Here is a 17,835-nt window from a genome sequence, read left to right as displayed (position 1 = left end):
CAGATTTGAAATATTTAAAGTGGATACAAAACTATTTCAGCAATGCAGACAATTAAGTGTGTTGTGGGTGATGGTGCTGTTGGCAAAACATGTCTCCTGATATCCTACACGACAAACAAATTTCCATCGGAATAACGTACTGTTTTTGACAACTATGCAGTCACAGTTATGACTGGTAGAGAACCATACACTCTTGGATTTTTGATACTGCAGGGCAAAGGATTATGACAGATTATGACCGCTGAGTTATCCACAAACAGATGTATTTCTAGTCTGTTTTTCAGTGGTCTCTCCATCTTCATTTGAAAATGTGAAAAAAAGTGGGTGCCTGAGATAACTGTCCCAAAGACTCCTTTCTTGCTTGTTGGGACCCAAACTGATCTCAGAGATGACCCCTCTACTATTGAGAAACTTGCCAAGAACAAACAGAAGCCTATCACTCTGGAGACTGCTAAAAAGCTGACCTATGACCTGAAGGCCATCAGGTATGTGGAGTGTTCTACACTCACACAGAAAGGCCTAAAGAATGTATCTGATGGCCGGGTGCGGTGGCTCACGCTTGTAATCCCAGCACTTTGGGAGGCTCAGGTGGGCAGGTCACCTGAGGTCAGGAGTTCAAGACCAGCCTGGCCAAGATGGTGAAACCCTGTCTCTACTAAAAACACAAAAATTAGCCGGGCGTGCTGGCAGGCACCTGTAATCCCAGCTACTCAGGAGGCTGAGGTAGGAGAATCGCTTGAACCTGGGAGGCGAAGGTTGCAGTAAGCTGAGATCTCGCCATTGCACTCCAGCCTGGGCAACAAGAGCGAAACTCCGTCTCCAAAAAGGAAAAAAAAAAAAAAGAATGTATTTGACGATACAATATTGGCTGCCCTGGAGCCTCCAGGATCGAAGAAGAGCCGCAGGTGTGTGCTGCTATGAACATCTCTCCAGAGCCCTTTCTGCATAGCTGGTGTTGACATCATACTAAAAGCAGTGTTTAAATCAAACTAAAGATTAAAAATTAAAATTCAGGCTGGGTGCAGTGGCTCAAGCCTGTAATCCCAGCATTTTGGGAAGCCAAGGCAGGCGGATCACCTGAGGTCAGGAGTTCGAGACCAGGCTGGCCAATATGGCAAAACCCTGTCTCTACTAAAAATACGAAAATTAGTCAGGTGTGGTGGTACGTACCTGTAATCCCAGATATTCAGGAGGCTGAGGCAGGAGAATCGCTTGAACCCAGGAGGTGGAGGCTGCAGTGAGCCGAAATTGTGCCATTGCACTCCAGTCTGGGCAACAAGAGCGAAACTCCATCTCAAAAAATAAAAAATAGGCCAGGCGCAGTGGCTCACACCTGTAATCCCAGCACTTTGGGAAGCCAAGGCAGGTGGATCACGAGGTCAGGAGATCGAGGCCATCCTGGCTAACACAGTGAAACCCCGTCTCTACTAAAAATACAAAGACAAAATTAGCCGGGTGTGGTGGCGGGCACCTGCAGTCCTAGCTACTCCGGAGACTGAGGCAAGAGAACGGCATGAACCCGGGAGGTGGAGCTTGCAGTGAGCCGAGATCGTGCCACTGCACTCCAGCCTGGGCGACTGAGCGAGACTCTGTCTCAAAAATACATAAATAAAAATAAAAATGAAAAAAAATCATGTTTGCAATAATGACAAATGCCGCGTACCTACCCACATGCACTTGTGTGGGACAAGGCCCATAGGTATGGTCCCTCCTTCCCCCTCCCAGTACTAGTTAATTTTGAGTAATTGTGTATCGTCAGAAAAGTGATTAGTACCAGTTTTTGTTTTGTTGTTTTAAAACTTTATTATTATTTGTTTAAAAGCAAGGCATGCTTATGGATGACTCTGTAACAAACTAATTGGAATTGTTGAAGCTGTTCCCTGGTTCCACCCTGGAGAGTAATCTGGGACATCTTGGTGTGTTGTTGTTGTTGTTGTTTTTCCTCCTCTTTTTTTGAGGGGAGTGTGCGGTTTGTTTTTCAGTCTTGTTTTTTTAATTCATTAACCAGTAGATAGCCCTTAAGGGGAGGAGGATAGATCCACTTCCTAGATCTAGTTTAGAAAACATGTTCCCCATCTGGTGCTCTCAGGAAGGAGTATAGTAAATGCCTCATTTAATAACATACTCCTTTTTGAAAGTTGCCTTTTCTTTCCACCCTTGAGTAGATCCAGTATTTGATGAAACTCATGAAAGTGGGTGAAGCCTGTCTTGCCCCTCTGTTTTCTAGGCCACACTATATGTGACTGTGACTTTCACAGACATCTGTCTGCCATTTGCTGATTTTTTGGGAAGTTAATTTCTAACTTCTTTCAGTGATACATGAAGAGAAGTATTGCACCTTTGAAATACACCAAATAAATTGAGTTTGTAATTTAAAAAAATGTTTTCCCTGTCAAAAAAAATTGAAAAAATATAGAGCAGCAATTAATATCTTCTAGAAAGCAAAGCTTATTTAGCCACCAGTCACCATACAGCACCTATCGGGTACTTTCACTTAGCTATATAACATTTCTTCAAATCCTTGTCTAACAACACTATTTTAACTATCAGTAGAGAATTCCCTGTCTTTTCCTAGGGTCTGCAGATACAGCAAATCACTCTCACTCTGCGCTGCTAAGTGAGTCCCATGTCTTATTTTCCAAAGCAAGCTGGAAGACAATTTGGGCATCACTGTCTAGTACAACCAATGCCTGCAGGAAGGTAATGGAAACAGAATCAACTAAATACCCAAAAATCTCCTTGATAAGACCAGTAACTTGGGCATGAACTCTGTAGCCTTAATCCTGATTCCTGAAAAGGGCACAGTCCATTCCATAATAAGTAAAGGGGAAAAAAAAGACTTGGGACCCAGCATTAATTCTCCTTCTTGTTTTTTCTCTATCTTCTTTTTACATTTTAACATCTATACAAATCCCGCCAGAGTCAAGTCTGGGCTCACCCTCCTAAAGTGGGTCAAATAATAGAAAGGCCTCAATTTGAAATCTAACTGAGATGAAGAAAGAGAATGAGAAAGAATAAAAAATTTCTTTTATTTATTTATTTTTATTTTTTTTTTTTGGAGAGACAGAGTCTCGCTCTGTTGGCATGATCTCAGCTCACTGCAACCTCCACCTCCAGTGTTCAAGCGATTCTCCTGCCTCAGCTTCCCAAGTAGCTGGGACTACAGTCAGGCACCACCACGTCCAGCTAATTTTTATATTTTTTAGTAGAGATGGGGTTTCACTATATGTTGGCCAGGCTGGTCTAACTCCTGACCTCAAGTGATCAGCCTGTCTCAGCCTCCCAAAGTGCTGGGATTACAGGTGCAAGCCACCGCACCTGGTTTTTTTTTTTTTTTTTTTTTTTTGAGACAGAGTCTCGCTCTGTCGCTCAGGCTGGAGTGCAGTGGCGTGATCTTGGCTCACTGCAACCTCCCCCCCCAAGGGTTCATGCGATTCTCCTGCCTCAGCCTTCCGAGTAGCTGGGACTACAGGTACGCACCACCACGCCTGGCCTAATTTTTGTATTTTTAGTAGAGACGGGGTTTCACCATGTTGGTCAGGCTGGTTTCAAACTCCTGACCTCAAGTGATCCGCCCACCTTGGCCTCCCAAAGTTCTGGGATTACAGATATGAGCCACTGCCAACTGGCCAAAAATTTCTCTTTTTTAGTATTTTCTCTTTTTTTTTTGCAAGTTTCTGCAGAAATGTTTTTAAATGGTATTAATCTATTTGCTTATTCTTTTCATATACTTTCTTTCACAAACTGGACTTTTCATAGACCCTCTCATCGTATTTTTCTTCACTGGTACATCCCATCTTATTTTTTTTTCTTTCTCTTATCTTCCCCCTACTTTTCCAGGCCTGCAGAACCTTTCTTCCTAGAAAAAGTTAGCTTGAGAAAATAAGTTTAAAATTTAAGCCCCAAATTCAAGTACTCAATAAATATAAAACTAAACCTCAGCCAGGCACAGTGGCTCACGCCTGTAATCCCAGCACTTTGGGAGGCCAAGGCGGGCGGATCACGAGGTCAGGAGATCGGGACCATCCTGGCTGACACGGTGAAACCCCGTCTCCACTAAAAATACAAAAAATTAGCCAGGCGTGGTGGCGGGCGCCTGTAGTCCCAGCTACTTGGGAGGCTGAGGCAGGAGAATGGCGTGAACCCGGGAGGTGGAGCTTGCAGTGAGCCAAGATTGCACCACTGCACTCCAGCCTGGGCGACAGAGCGAGACTCCAGCTCAAAAAAAAAAAAAAAAAACTAAACCTTGAATGGGCAACCACTCTAAAAGGGTATATGCAGTCCATCTGTCACAGAGGTTGGGGTGGCGGTAGGCAGCTGTTCTTTTTTGTTTGTTTTTTGAGACAGAGCTTGCTCTGTCCCCAGGCTGGAGTGCAATGGCATGATCTTTGCACTCCCAGGTTCAAGCAGTTCTCCTGTCTCAGCCTCCCAAGTGGCTGGGATTACAGGCGTGTGCCACCACACTCAGCTAGTTTTTGTATTTTTAGTAAAGACAGGGTTTCACAATGTTCGCCAGGCTGGTCTTGATCTCCTGACCTGTGATCCGCCTGTCTCGGCCTCCCAAAGTGCTGGGATTACAGGTGTGAGCCACTGTGCCTAGCCGGCCGCTGGTCTTTTCAATATCTATTACCAAGTCCCCTTTCTTTACCTCTTCTGCCTGTCTCCGAGTCACCAGACAATCCCAGCAAATTGTTGATTCCCTGTGCTCAAGGGATAGCTCAGTATGGCAACACAAAAAGCCACCCAAGAGTCCCTGCCCACTCATTACTTCTAGGTTTCTCCCCAGCACTGAAACAAACAGGGGAGGGGCAAGAGCTAAACACTGGAGAAGAAAAGGAGGAGTTTAGATAAGCAGAATGGGGACTAACAGGGCTTCACTGATTGTCTCACTGATTGCCTTAAACCAAAACTGATCAATTCAGAGTAGCTGCCATAATATAAACAGATACAATCATTCTTAGATATATTTTGTGGGGAGATATTTACATGTGCACACACAGGGATGTGTGTGTGTCTATGAGAAAGAGAGATGAGAGGGGTTAGGGGAGGCAGCCTGAAGTTTCTCACTATTTCCTCTTAATTACTTCTAAATTCAGCTAGCATAAATGAAAGGTAAGAATTGGGAAATAGGAAGAGTGAGGAGATAGAAATGGGATTGCTGTGGCAGACTAATTTTCAGGGGAGTTGGTTTTGCCCCATAAAGCCAGCAGATCTGTCCACCTTCTACCTATTTATCATACTACCTATGTAGAACTCATTAAACTTCAAGTGATAGCAAAGTAAGAAATAGAAGCCAATGGAAGGAAGAATATGTACTCAAAACTAGCTGAGATCAGAAATGAGATATCACAAAAAGGTAGTATGCAAAGTTGTGTTAAGATTCATTTAAGAGTCAAAGGTATTGACTTTCTGTAGTGGGAAAATAAAAAACTTTGCACCTACTCTGTATGATTTACCTGAGGCATTTCCAAGCCCAGATCCTGTGAATCCGATTCCAAACTTCTTTTTTTTCTCGTTTGTAAATTCCTTTCCAGCTTTACTTTCAATTCCAAGATCGAAGATGATTTTCACAATAAACAGCAGGTTTCCCCAGAGTGCTTCCAATTCAATTGCTTGGATCACTGCTTTTTTTTAAAATAATTCTGTGCGATGCTGTCTGTCAAACAACACAAAGTAACTTCACTGAATTCCAGGAAAAACAAGTTGATGTTTCAAAAAAAAAGTTGACTTTTGAAAAATAATATTAGCAGAGAATACTGTACTTTAAATGAATAAGTCTTATGGTTGAGTTATCAAGGATTTGGTCATATCTTAATACTTACTATTCTGAAATTTACCATTCCTCCTCTTATATTTTTCTAAAATAGAGCTGGTCAATAACCAATTGGCAACATTAAAAAAAAAAAACACAAAATTAACATAGGCTTATTTTTTCTGTGATCTGAAAGATGTAATATATTGATTTTTAAAGTCAAGCTCTCATTCATTTTATGTTCTTTATGAGAAAACATATCTCAAAATTTAATTCCATCTATTGTATAATCATTACTGCTAAATTAATCTACATTTTATCTCTCTCATAAGTCAACAGAAGAGTAATGAATACATAATAGTCAGCAATGGAACTTAACATATCCTCTACATTAAATAAAATCACATTTGTAATGGTATATGCCAACATTATTCTTTCAGTTATAAGTATAAGCTGTCATTGAAGAAAGAATTATTCCAGCAAGTTTTTAACAGGTGTACGTTTGAGGGAAAATGGGCCTGAGGACTGCTTTGCAGAGTGGTTTCAAGGGTTAAGTAAAACAATGACTACAAATCATCTGGCACAGGATTTTGACAGGGTACAGACTTAAATGTTAGTGTTTTTTCCCTTCTCCATGAAGACTTTAACCAGGAGGAACTAAACAGTTATACTCGCTTCATTTTCCTGTCCAAGATCAGTGGGTCTCAAAGTATGATCCAAGGATCAGCAGTACTACATCAGCAACAACCTAAAAATTTGTTTAAAATGCAGAATCAAAACAGAACCTCTAGGAGTGGGTACCAGCAATGTTTTTTAATACGCCCTCCAGGTGATTGTGGTCCTCTCTAAAGTTTGAGAACCACTGTCCTATCCTTGATCTAATTCAGTCCAGAAGCAGTGTCACTTCTTATATTGGTAAACAGTCAATTTACACTGAATTTGCCTTCTGAAGTCAGCACATTGTCTGGGCTAGAGGGTTACAGTGGTACATTGTATTAATTTCCTTTTTTTTTTTTAAAAGACAGAGTCTCACTCTGTCACCCAGGCTGGAATGCAGTGGCCCAATCTTGGCTCACTGCAACCTCAACCTCCTGGGTTCAAGTGATTCTCCTGCCTCAGCCTCCCAAGTAGCTGAGATTACAGGCAAGCAACACCACACCCAGGGACTCAATCATTGTTCTACTTAATTAGATTAATAAACTGACTATAATTCACATTTTCTGGATCTTTGCTGCACTCTCCCCTCCACTGGGCTGTCGTTCCCAGCTCACTGGTCTAACCTAGGAAACAATGTCAAGTGCCCACCTAGAAACAGAGTTAACTATGCTTTTCAATTCAGTGCTACAGTATAACTAGATTGCTCCCTGTTCCTGCCAAAGGCCTGTTCTTGTGCAGTCTCTCCTTATGTGACCTCATGCCGTCGTCCTACAACTGGTATGTAGTCATAGTCATTGCCCTAATTCTCTCCCCTGATTCCTATGAGAAAGAAGGTCAGTCACTTTTTCTAGACCTATGACTTAGGCCTCCCTAAAGGCATCTAATTCAAGTCATGTGTTCAATAAAGTGGATCAGTATAATCTTGGCATAAAACCTGGATTTGGGAGAAAAGTTTGATACCCTTTAAAATCTGAAAAATTAACCTTACTAGCAATAGGGTCAGCTGGGCGCAGTGGCTCACGCCTGTAACCCCAGCACTTTGGGAGGCTGAGGCAGGAGAATGGTGTGAACCCGGGAGGCGGAGTTTGCAGTGAGCCGAGATCGCATCACTGCTCTCCAGCCTGGGCCACAGAGCAAGACCCCGTCTCAAAAAAAAAAAAAAAAAAAAAAGAAAAACTTCACATCAAGAAATATATAAACCTCTTTGTAAATGAGAGTATTTTACGAATAATAAATATATATTTATTATACATTAATAATAATAAATACATAAACCTTTTTGTAAATGAGAGTATTTTATGAATAAGGAGATGTTGTATATGATGGCCAGAATCCCTGCAGCTCTTGTTTTATATGGAACTGGCTTAAGCCCCCTTTTAGTAACTTAAGGAAACTGGTTCCTCACAACAGTAAGTAGCTCTTCCAAATCATCTAACATTCATCACAGTAAATGTTAAAACATTTTTGACACACCAATTAAGATGAGTATTATCCAAAAAGTGGAAAATAACAAATATTGGCAAGGATATAGAGAAATCAGAGCCCTTGTGCATTTGCTGGTAGGATTGCAGCTAGTGTGGGAAACGGTTTGGTATTTCTTCAAAACGCGAAATCCAATTACCATATGATCTAGCAATTCCACTCCTAGGTATATACCTAAAAGAGTTAAAAGCAGGGCCTCAAACAGATATGTGTACACTTATGTTCATGGCAGCATTATGCACAAAAGCCAAAAGGTAAACACAACTCAAGTGTCCACAAACAGATGAATGGATCAACAAAATATGGCAAATACAACAGAATATTATTCAGCCATGAAAATGAATGAAATCCTGATACACACTACAACAAGAATGAACCTTAAAAACATTATGGTAAGTAAAATAGACACAAAAGGACAAATATTGTATGATTAGGCTTTATGAGGTGCTTAGAATAGAGAAAGAGAGTAGAATGGAGGTTACTAAGGGCTGGGATAGTTTTTATTTAATAAGTGTACATAGTTTCTGTTTGGGATGATAAAAGTGTTCTGGAGGCTGGGGGTGGTGGCTCACACCTGTAATCCCAGCACTTTTGAGAGGCTGAGGCAGGTGGGTCACTTGAGGTCAGGAATTCGAGACCAGCCTGGCCAACATGGTGAAACCCTGTCTCTACTAAAAATACAAAAATTAGCCAGGCATGGTGGCTCACGGCTGTAGTCCCAGCTACTTGGGAGGCTGAGGCAGGAGAATCGCTTGAACCTGGGAGGCAGAGGCTGCAGTAAGCTGAGATCATGCCACTGCAGTAAGCCTGGGCAACAAAGTGAAACTCGGTCTCAAAAAAAAAAAAAGCGTTCAGGAACAGACAGTGGTGATGGTTACACAACACTTCTCAATGTACTTAATGCCATAAAATTGTACAGCTAAAGATGATTAAAATAGTAAATTTTATGTATATTTTACCACAAAAAAATTTTTTTAAGTTTTTTAGGTAAGAAATGCCTGAATACAGGCCAGGCGCAGTGGCCCATCCTGTAATTCTAGCACTTTGGGAAGCCAAGACGGGCGAATTAGTTGAGTTCAGGAGTTCGAGACTAGCCTGGCCAATATGGTGAAACCCCGTCTCTACTAAAAATACAAAAAATTAGCTGGACATGGTGGCGGGCGCCTGTAATCCCAGTTACTTAGGAGGCTGAGGCAGGAGAATCGCTTGAACCTGGGAGGCAGAGGTTATAGTGAGCCGAGATTGTGCCACTGCACAGTAGCCTGGGCTACAGAGTGAGACACTGTCTCAAAAAAAAAAAAAAAAAAGCCAATAAATTTATACTGCTATGTAGTTAATATACTATGGTCTACTTTGATGCTTCCTAATCTTTGCTGGTTCATGCTCATTTCTTTCATGTGACCAGAGGTCTTGTTCCTCTCTCTGTTGTCTTTAAACTGTTCCAGATCCACAATTCTAAGAGGCAGAAACTGTTCTAAACACTCTCTTTTTTTTTTTTTTTTTTTTTGAGACTGACTCTGTCCCCCAGGCTGGAATGCAATGGTGCAATCTCAGCTCACTGCAACCTCCACCTCCTGGATTCAAGCGATTGCTGTGCCTCAACCTCCTGAGTAGCTGGGATTACAGGCATGCAGCACCACCACGCCTGGCTAATTTTTTTGTATTTTTAGTAGAGACCGGTTTTCACCATGTTGGCCAGGCTGGTCTCAAACTCCTGACCTCAGGTGATCCACCCATCTTGTCCTCCTAAAGTGTTGGGATTACAGGTGTGAGACACTGATGCCTGGCCATGACCCCTAATTTAAATAAATCATTTCTCCTAAGGCTTAATCCTCAGTAAAGTTGAAAGAGGAAGAAAGGAAAGAAAGGAAGACAGGCAAGGAAGATGCTACGGTTTGAATGTCCCCTCCAAAACATGTTTGAAATTTAATTGCCATCCTAACAGTATTGGAAGGTGGACCCTTTAAGAGGTAGGTATCAATGACATTATCACTGGACACAGGAGTGGGCTCTTGATAGAAAAAATGAATTCCGCTCAACTTCCTCTGTCTCACGTGCTCTCATCCTCTTGCCTTTTACTATGGGATGACCCTCAACAGATGCCAGTGTCATGTTCTTGGACTTTTCAGTCTTCAGAATCATGAGGCAAATAAATCGCTTTTCTTTTACTTAATTACTTTTTTTTTTTTTTGTAGAGATGGGGTCTTATTATGTTGCCCAGGTTGGTCTCGAATTCATGGGCTCAAGCGATCCTCCTGCCTCGGCCTCCCAAAATGCTGGGATTTGAAGCATAAGCCACCACACCCAGCGATAAATCTCTTTTCTTTAAAATTATCCGTTATCCAATCTGTGGTTACAGCAACAGAAAATAGACTAAGACAAGAGGTAAAGGAAAGGAGGCAGGGAAGTAGGCAGGAGGGCAGGAAAGAATGAAGGAAAGGGAAACGAAGAGAGGCAGGGGAAGGGAGGGGTGTGGACAGGGAGGTGGGAAAGGAAGGGAAGTGAAGAAGCGAGGCAAGGAGGCAAGGAAACAGGGAGGCAGGAAGGACAGGCAACCTTGGTGACTGAAAAGGTTACACAATGTGTATACCCCACGTGATTCCCTTGTTTGGCAAGAAAGACAACTTATCAGACTGCCCAAGCTCTTTAGCAAACTAGGACCCATCTGCCTCATATTCTATCCATCCTGCTATACTTCATAGGTCCCACTCAACAATTCCTTTCCTTTCCTTTTGAAAACTACTCTACTCTGCAAGAGCAGAACAAAACAGTCCTTCAGATGCTTACTAAGTCAAGCCACTACCTGTTTCACGGTACAGTTGAAATCAGATATCCCAAAGTCTCCAAAACATTTAAGCAGCAGAGGTTGCCTATGCAAGGAATACACTGGGGGAAAGGTGGGGCTCAAGTTCTCCCTTTATTATGTAATATGAAACCTGTAACCAAAACTACAGGTGAATCACTATATTTTACCCTTTGATAGCAGTTCTCTAGACTCCAAAATTTAGAAACAGGCAAGTAAAATTCAAAACAGATTATTATAGTTTGTCATGATTATTAGCAAAACATGCCCATTATTTATTTTCCAAATTCTGCTGCTGCTAGTCTTTAAGGAAGGACAATGGGAAAAGAGGAAAGTAAGAAAGAAAGTGTATCTTTTCCCTCAGATTGGGTGAAAAAAGATCATTTTCCTAGCCAAAGCAGTACTTATAATGACCTTGTAAGAATCTGTGATCCTTTTGCCATACCACCTTGCAAACTCTGTATACCTGATCAATCCAATAGTCTTTTATCCTCACATTCGGAGAGTTTTTAAAATATGGGAGGTGGCCAGGCATGGTGGCTCATGCCTGTAATCCCAACACTTTGGGAGGATGAGGCAGGCAGATCACGTGAGGTCAGGAGTTTGAGACCAGCCTGGCCAACGTGGTGAAACCCCTTCTCCACTAAAAATACAAAAATTAGCCAGGCGTGGTGGTGCGCACTTGTCGTCCCAGCCACTTGGGCAGCTGAGACAGGAGAATCACTTGAACCCCAGAGGTGGAGGTTGCAGTGAGCTGAGATCATGCCACTGCATTCCAGCCTGGGCAACAGAGTGAGACTCTGTCTCAGAAAATAAAAAAATAAAAATAAATAAAAATTTTAAAAAATAAAAAATAAAATATGGGAGGTGAATTAGGTCTGCCACAAAAAAAAAATGTAATTAAACAAAATAAAACCACCTTTTACTGAAAATCTTAAAAAGCAAAGAGGATATACTAAATCTCAAAAGTGATCTCTTCTTAGAATGCCATGTTAGAGGAAGACAGAAGAACTCTCAGTTACAATTTTGTTCAATTCCTTTCCAAAGGCTCCTATCCAACTTTAATCTTTGGGTTACAGGGACAACATATGGGAGCTTAGTCAAAGCTCTTTGGGAACCAATAAGGAAGAAGGCTTTTTTTTTTTTTTTTTTTTTTTTTTTTTTTTTGAGACAGACTTTCGCTCTTGTTGCCTAGGCTGGAGTGCAATGGTGTGATCTCAGCTCACTGCAACCTCCACCTCCAGGGTTCAAGCCATTCTCCTGCCTCAGCCTCCCAAGTAGTGGGATTACAGGCATGTGCCACAACACCCGGCTAATTTTGTATTTTTAGTAGAGGTGGGTTTTCACCATGTTGGTCACGTTGGTCTCGAACTCCTGACCTCGGTGATCTACCCGCCTCAGCCTCCCAAAGGGATGGGATTGCAGGCATGAGCCACCGCAACCGGCCAAAAAGAAAACTATTTATTTATTTATTTATTTATTTTTATTTTTTATTTTTTAGACGGAGTCTCGCTCTGTCACCAGGCTGGAGCGCAGTGGCGCAATCTCGGCTCACTACAACCTCCGCCTCCCAGGTTCAAGCAATTCTCCTGCCTCAGCTTCCCGAGTAGCTGGGACTACAGGCGCCCACCACCACGCCCAGCTAATTTTTTGTATCTTTAGTAGAGATGGTGTTTCACCATACTAGCCAGGATGGTCTCGATCTCCTGACCTCGTGATCCGCCCGCCTCGGCCTCCCAAAGTGCTGGGATTACAGGCGTGAGCCACTGCGCCCGGCCCTAAAAAGACTATTAAAGCAAGTATCTGGATTAATCTGAGTTGAATGGGAAGGACTAGTTTTTATTTCTGAAAACTATCAATTGCAAGGTATTGGAGGCTTTCTGCAGCCTTGATATCTGTCAATTAAGTTGTTCAGAGCACAAGAATAAGAGCATGGAACAATTTTAGACAGAACCAGAGAATGCATTTCTAATCCCAGCCAACTTTGATTACCACTGGGGACAAAATATTCAGTTTGTATGTATCTGTGTAGCTGTTTACAGATTAAAGTACATTTCTATACCCTGTCATTTAATAAAACAACTTGGTGAAGTAACAAGGACCAGTATTTTGATAAAACATCTAGGTAATATAGTCTTGGTATCAGGATAACCACTATCCCCCAGTCCCTGTCCAACCCTTTTTACATCAATAAATAAAAAGTACAGCAAGGGTAAGAGATTTGTCCAAGGTCATTCAGTAAAGGGATACCTCCAAGCAAACCTATTGTTACAAAGACTATCTCTACTCTTTGGGCCTCAGAGATCATTTCTAAAGGACTCGCAAATCTACATTTTGAACCTAAACATGTGCATGCATGAGCTCTATCATCTGAGATGTGGATATCTCCATGTTCACATTCCATCACCGCAGATACAACATGCCATCTCCCCATCCAAACATTCCTATTCTGTCAATAATACTATCACTCTCTGACTTTCAGGGATAGAAGGCTGATTTCAGCCTTCACTCTTTAAATTCTCCTCCCCTACTCACTTTGTTGAATCATACCAATTCTTTTTAACAAAGATATACAGATCACTTACCTTGTACTGAGCACAAATGCATCTGTTTGACTTTGCCCTTCCCTCTTTTTCAACCCTTACTTGGTCCTCATCATCTTATATTTACCATTCTAATATTTGCCCTACAGTCTTCCTGTCTCTATCCTCCTCTCCCTCTCTTGAGTTCTTATGCCCCATTTTAAAATTATTCTTATGCCAATAATCCTAGCACTTTGGGAAGCCGAGGCAGGAGGATTAATTGTGGCCAGGAGTTTGAGACCGGTCTTGGAAACATTGTGAGACTCTGTCTCTACAAAAAAAAAAAAAAAAAAAAAAGTAAAAAGTAGCCAGGCAGCTAGGTGCAGTGACTCACGCCTGTAATCCCAGCACTTTAGGAGGCCAAGGCAGGCAGATCACGAGATCAGGAGATGGAGACCATCCTGGCTAACATGGTGAAACCTCGTCTCTACTAATAAACAAAAAAAATTAGCCAGGCGTGGTGGCCAGCGCCTGTAGTCACAGCTACTCAGGAGGCTGAGGCAGGAGAATGGCGTGAACCCGGGAGGCAGAGTTTGCAGTGAGCCCAGATTGCGCCACTGCACTCCAGCCTGGGTGACAGAGCAAGACACTGTCTTAAAAAAAAAAAAAAAAGGGATAAAAAAATTAGGCATGGTGGCACATGCCTATAGTCCTAGCTACTCAGGAGGCTGAGGCAGGAGGATGGCTTGAGCTCAGGAGTTCAAGACTGTAGTGAGCTATGACTGTGCCACTGCACTTCAGCCTGGGCAACAGTGTGAGACTCTGTCTCTTAAAAAAAGGAAAAATTTTAAATTTAATAATTATTAAAAATTAATGAAAATTATTAAAATAATTTTTTGAGACAGGGTCTTGCTCTGTCACCTACACTGGAGTGATGTGGAGTGATCTCAGCTCACTGCAACTTCCACCTTCCAGGCTCAAGCAGCCCTCCCACTTCTGCCTCCCGAGTAGCTGGGAATACAGGCACAAGCCACCATGCCTGGCTAATTATTGCATTTTTTTTTTTGTAGAGAGGGTTTCACCATGTTGCCCAGGCTGGTCTCGAACTCCTGGGCTCAAGCAATCGCCTGCCTTGGCCTCCCAAAGTGCTGGAATTACAGGCATGAGCCACCATGCCCAGCCTAAAATAATTACTAATATAAGATAAAATTATTCTTTCTAACCTACCACACGTCATATTAACATTGTGCTCCAAAGTCATCAGCAACTCCCATATGTTTCTTGGATAATGTCCAAACTACTCAGACCTTAGGCCAGACACAAGTGGCTCATACCTGTAATCCCAGCACTTTGGGAGGCTGAGGCAGGAGGATCACTTGAGCCCAGGAGTTTGAGAGCAGCCTGGCCCACAAAGTGAGACCTAGTCTCTTAAAAAAACAAAAACAAGGCCGGGCACGGTGGCTCATGCCTGTAATCCCTGCACTTTGGGAGGCCAAGATGGGTGGATCACCTGAGGTCAGGAGTGTGAGATCAGCCTGGCCAACATGATGAAACCCCATCTCTACTAAAAAGAAAAATACAAAAAATTAGCTGGGCATGGTGGCTCACACCTGTAATCCCAGCTATTCAGAAGGCTGACGGAGGAGAATCGTTTGAACCCAGGAGGCGGAGGTTGCAGTGATGCGAGATCATGGCGCTGCACTCCAGCCTGGGCAACAAAAGCAAAACTCCATCTCAAACAAACAAACAAAAATACTCATACACAATGACACTATCTTTCCAACTCTGTCTTCCACTACTCTTAAGTCTAATATTAGACTGATTTTACCATTTCCCCTAATCCTCAAGATAGTTACAATCCCACTTTACTCCACTAAGAACTTCCAGTAGTGAGACTCTGACCTTCATGTCTTAGCTCATATTTTTCATCTTCTCTCCTATTCCCTTGCTTCCACTACCAGACTGTGACATCTTTGAGAATGACCATCATATCTCACATCTATTTCACTACAGTGCCAAAAGCAATGCCCTTCCGAGCAGTTATCCACACAAGAGATGGCTGAAAATGAATGGGAAAATCCCCTAAGACCACATGTCCTTCTGGATAAGGAATCAAAGGTGTGGTGCTCTTCACAATGAGGACATTACAAAAAAGTCAATTATTCAATATATATTTATTGAGCATCTTTTATGTGCTCCAAAGCATCTTAGTTTGTTAACCGCAGATACAACATGCCATCTCCCCATCCAAACATTCCTATTCTGTCAATAATACTATCACTCTCTGACTTTCAGGGATAGAAGGCTGATTTCAGCCTTCACTCTTTAAATTCTCCTCCCCTACTCACTTTGTTGAATCATACCAATTCTTTTTAACAAAGATATACAGATCACTTACCTTGTACTGAGCACAAATGCATCTGTTTGACTTTGCCCTTCCCTCTTTTTCAACCCTTACTTGGTCCTCGTCATCTTATATTTACCACTGTAGTATCATATAGTAAAAATACGAAAAATTGTACTCCTGGATTTTAATTTCCAAGAAGAGTGATATTTAAATTTTAGTCCATTTTAAAGGCCTGATGTAATTATCATCTAGGGAAGAGAGGACAGAGGAAGAAGTAGAATTAAATTTAATTTAAATCAACTGAATTCAGGCACTGGACCGATACGTGTTATATTGTTCTCTCCCTCGTCATTATTTTATTTTAATATTTTAAACTACAAAGCGCGAAGATAAACTCACCATAGTAAAACAAAATATTTTATGCAGGATGTTAAAGATTTTAGTTTTAAAGAATCACTTTGTTTTCTAAGCTGTTCTGCAGAAATCTATAAAATGTTAAAAAGAGAACAGTACAATTAATGGCAGCGGCATAAAAACAGGCAGTGGTGCAAGTGAGAATGCACTGGAGCACATAGCAGGATTCCAGTGACACCAGACATTCTTCACACACTGTAACAACTTTGATGCTGTTGTTAGCAAGGATTTGAGCTCTTCTTCAAAATTTACTGTAGGGGCAAGGTACAGTGGTTCACTGCCTATAATCCCAGCACTTTGGGAGGCCAAGGTAGACAGACCACTTGAGATCAGGAGTTCAAGACCAGCCTGGCCAACATGGCGAAACCATCTCTACTGAAAAGACAAAAATTAGTTAGGCGTGGTGGCGCACACCTGTAGTCCCAGCTGCCCAGGAGGCTGAGGCATGAGAATCGCTTGAACTCGGGATTACAGTAAGCCGAGATCACGCCACTGCATTCCAGCCTAGACTACAAGAGAGATTCTGTCTCAAAAAAAAAAAAAAAAAAAAAGTTTCCTTCCTCCTTTCTCAGATTTGGCACCTTTTCAAAAGCAGCATGAAATATACTAGAGATATATTCAAATTCCTTCCTACTGTGAAGCAGGCTATACCACCAGCATAAACTATATAATAGCCAGTACAGAGGTTATTTGAACATGGTTTTGCAGTCATCTCTTTTAACACTGAGAAAAGCTCGGTGCCACTTTGGCTCTAACATTCCTAAAAAGCTTGCTTTATGAGGAACAAACTCTAGGTAAAAGGTTATGCATTGTGAGTGAATATTTTGAATTTCATGGCCAGGCATGGTGGCTCACGCCTGTAATCCCTGCACTTTGGGAGGCCAAGGTGGGTGGATCACTTGAGGTCAGGAGTTCAAGACCAGCCTGGCCAACATGGTGAAACCCCATCTCTACTAACAATACAAAAATTAGCTGGGTGTGGTGGCGCACATGTAATCCCAGGTATTCAGGAGGCTGAGATGGGGGAATTGCTTGAACCTGGGAGGTAGAGATTGCGGCACTGCACTCCAGCCTGGGTAACTGAGTTAGACTCTGTCTCAAAAAAAAAAGAAATACATTTAAAAAAAGAATTTCATTCCAGACTCTCATCTGCCTTACTTTATGTATAAATGCAAGAATTCCCCATTATTTTGTGGGGATATTGTGATTCACAATAACATAACATAAAAGTATCTAGCCCTAGCACAAAACAGACACTCAATAAATGGTGGCTATTTTTATTCTCAGATCTATTCCTTGGTATGTGATGCTCCTGGGATGTTGCTGCTATTAAGGTATAAAACCAAACTCAACTTAGAATCCTTTTCTTTTTTTTTTTTTTTGTTTTTTGAGACGGAGTCTCCCTCTGTCACCCAGGCTGGAGTGCAGTGGCGTGATCTCAGCTCACTGCAACCTCCGCCTCCCAGGTTCAAGCAATTCTCCTGCCTCAGCCTCCTGAGTAGCTGGGACTACAGGTGCACGCCACCACGCCCAGCTAAATTTTTTTTTTTCAGTACTGATGGGGTTTCACCATGTTGCCCAGGCTGGTCTCGAACTCCTGAGCTCAGGCAATTCGCCTGCCTCGGCCTCCCAAAGTGCTGGGATTACAGGCGTGAGCCACCGCGCCTGGCCCACTCAAAATCCTAAATTGTCTAAATTCCACATTCCACCAAGCTAGAACCAGGGTGAATATGGGATACTCAGGCAACACAGGACACTTAACACCCTTGCCCCCAGGTTTATGAGGGTGTATGTCAATTATGCTGGTTTAATCAGCAAAAGAATCTCTGGACTCACAAAGTCATTCATAAAGCTGCAA

The 17,835-nt window shown here is 42.1% G+C and overlaps 1 protein-coding gene and 1 pseudogene across 11 annotated transcripts in view; one reads left to right on the top strand and one right to left on the bottom strand.

The window, feature by feature from the left end:
* The window catches only part of CREBRF (CREB3 regulatory factor), an 83,126-nt gene that overhangs the window by 52,917 nt on the left and 12,374 nt on the right, over positions 1–17,835 (bottom strand). For 9 of the 11 annotated variants that reach the window (XM_518103.8, XM_016954213.3, XM_063810860.1 and 6 more), the window contains one exon: positions 5,457–5,656. The exons of 1 other annotated variant lie outside the window; for it this stretch is intronic. In XM_518103.8, the coding sequence (XP_518103.2) occupies positions 5,457–5,465 (9 nt within the window). In that variant the 5' untranslated portion in view covers positions 5,466–5,656. Of the gene's footprint in view, positions 1–5,442; positions 5,657–17,835 lie in introns of all 11 variants that reach the window. One more of the 11 variants, XM_063810863.1, reaches the window with a different exon arrangement.
* Positions 43–1,006, top strand: LOC100609467 (cell division control protein 42 homolog; annotated as a pseudogene).

This window comes from Pan troglodytes, chromosome 4, assembly GCF_028858775.2.
Source record: "Pan troglodytes isolate AG18354 chromosome 4, NHGRI_mPanTro3-v2.0_pri, whole genome shotgun sequence".
NCBI lineage: Eukaryota > Metazoa > Chordata > Mammalia > Primates > Hominidae > Pan > Pan troglodytes.
Note: the sequence above shows the minus strand (reverse complement) of the source record. Positions and strands in the feature narration are given on the sequence as shown.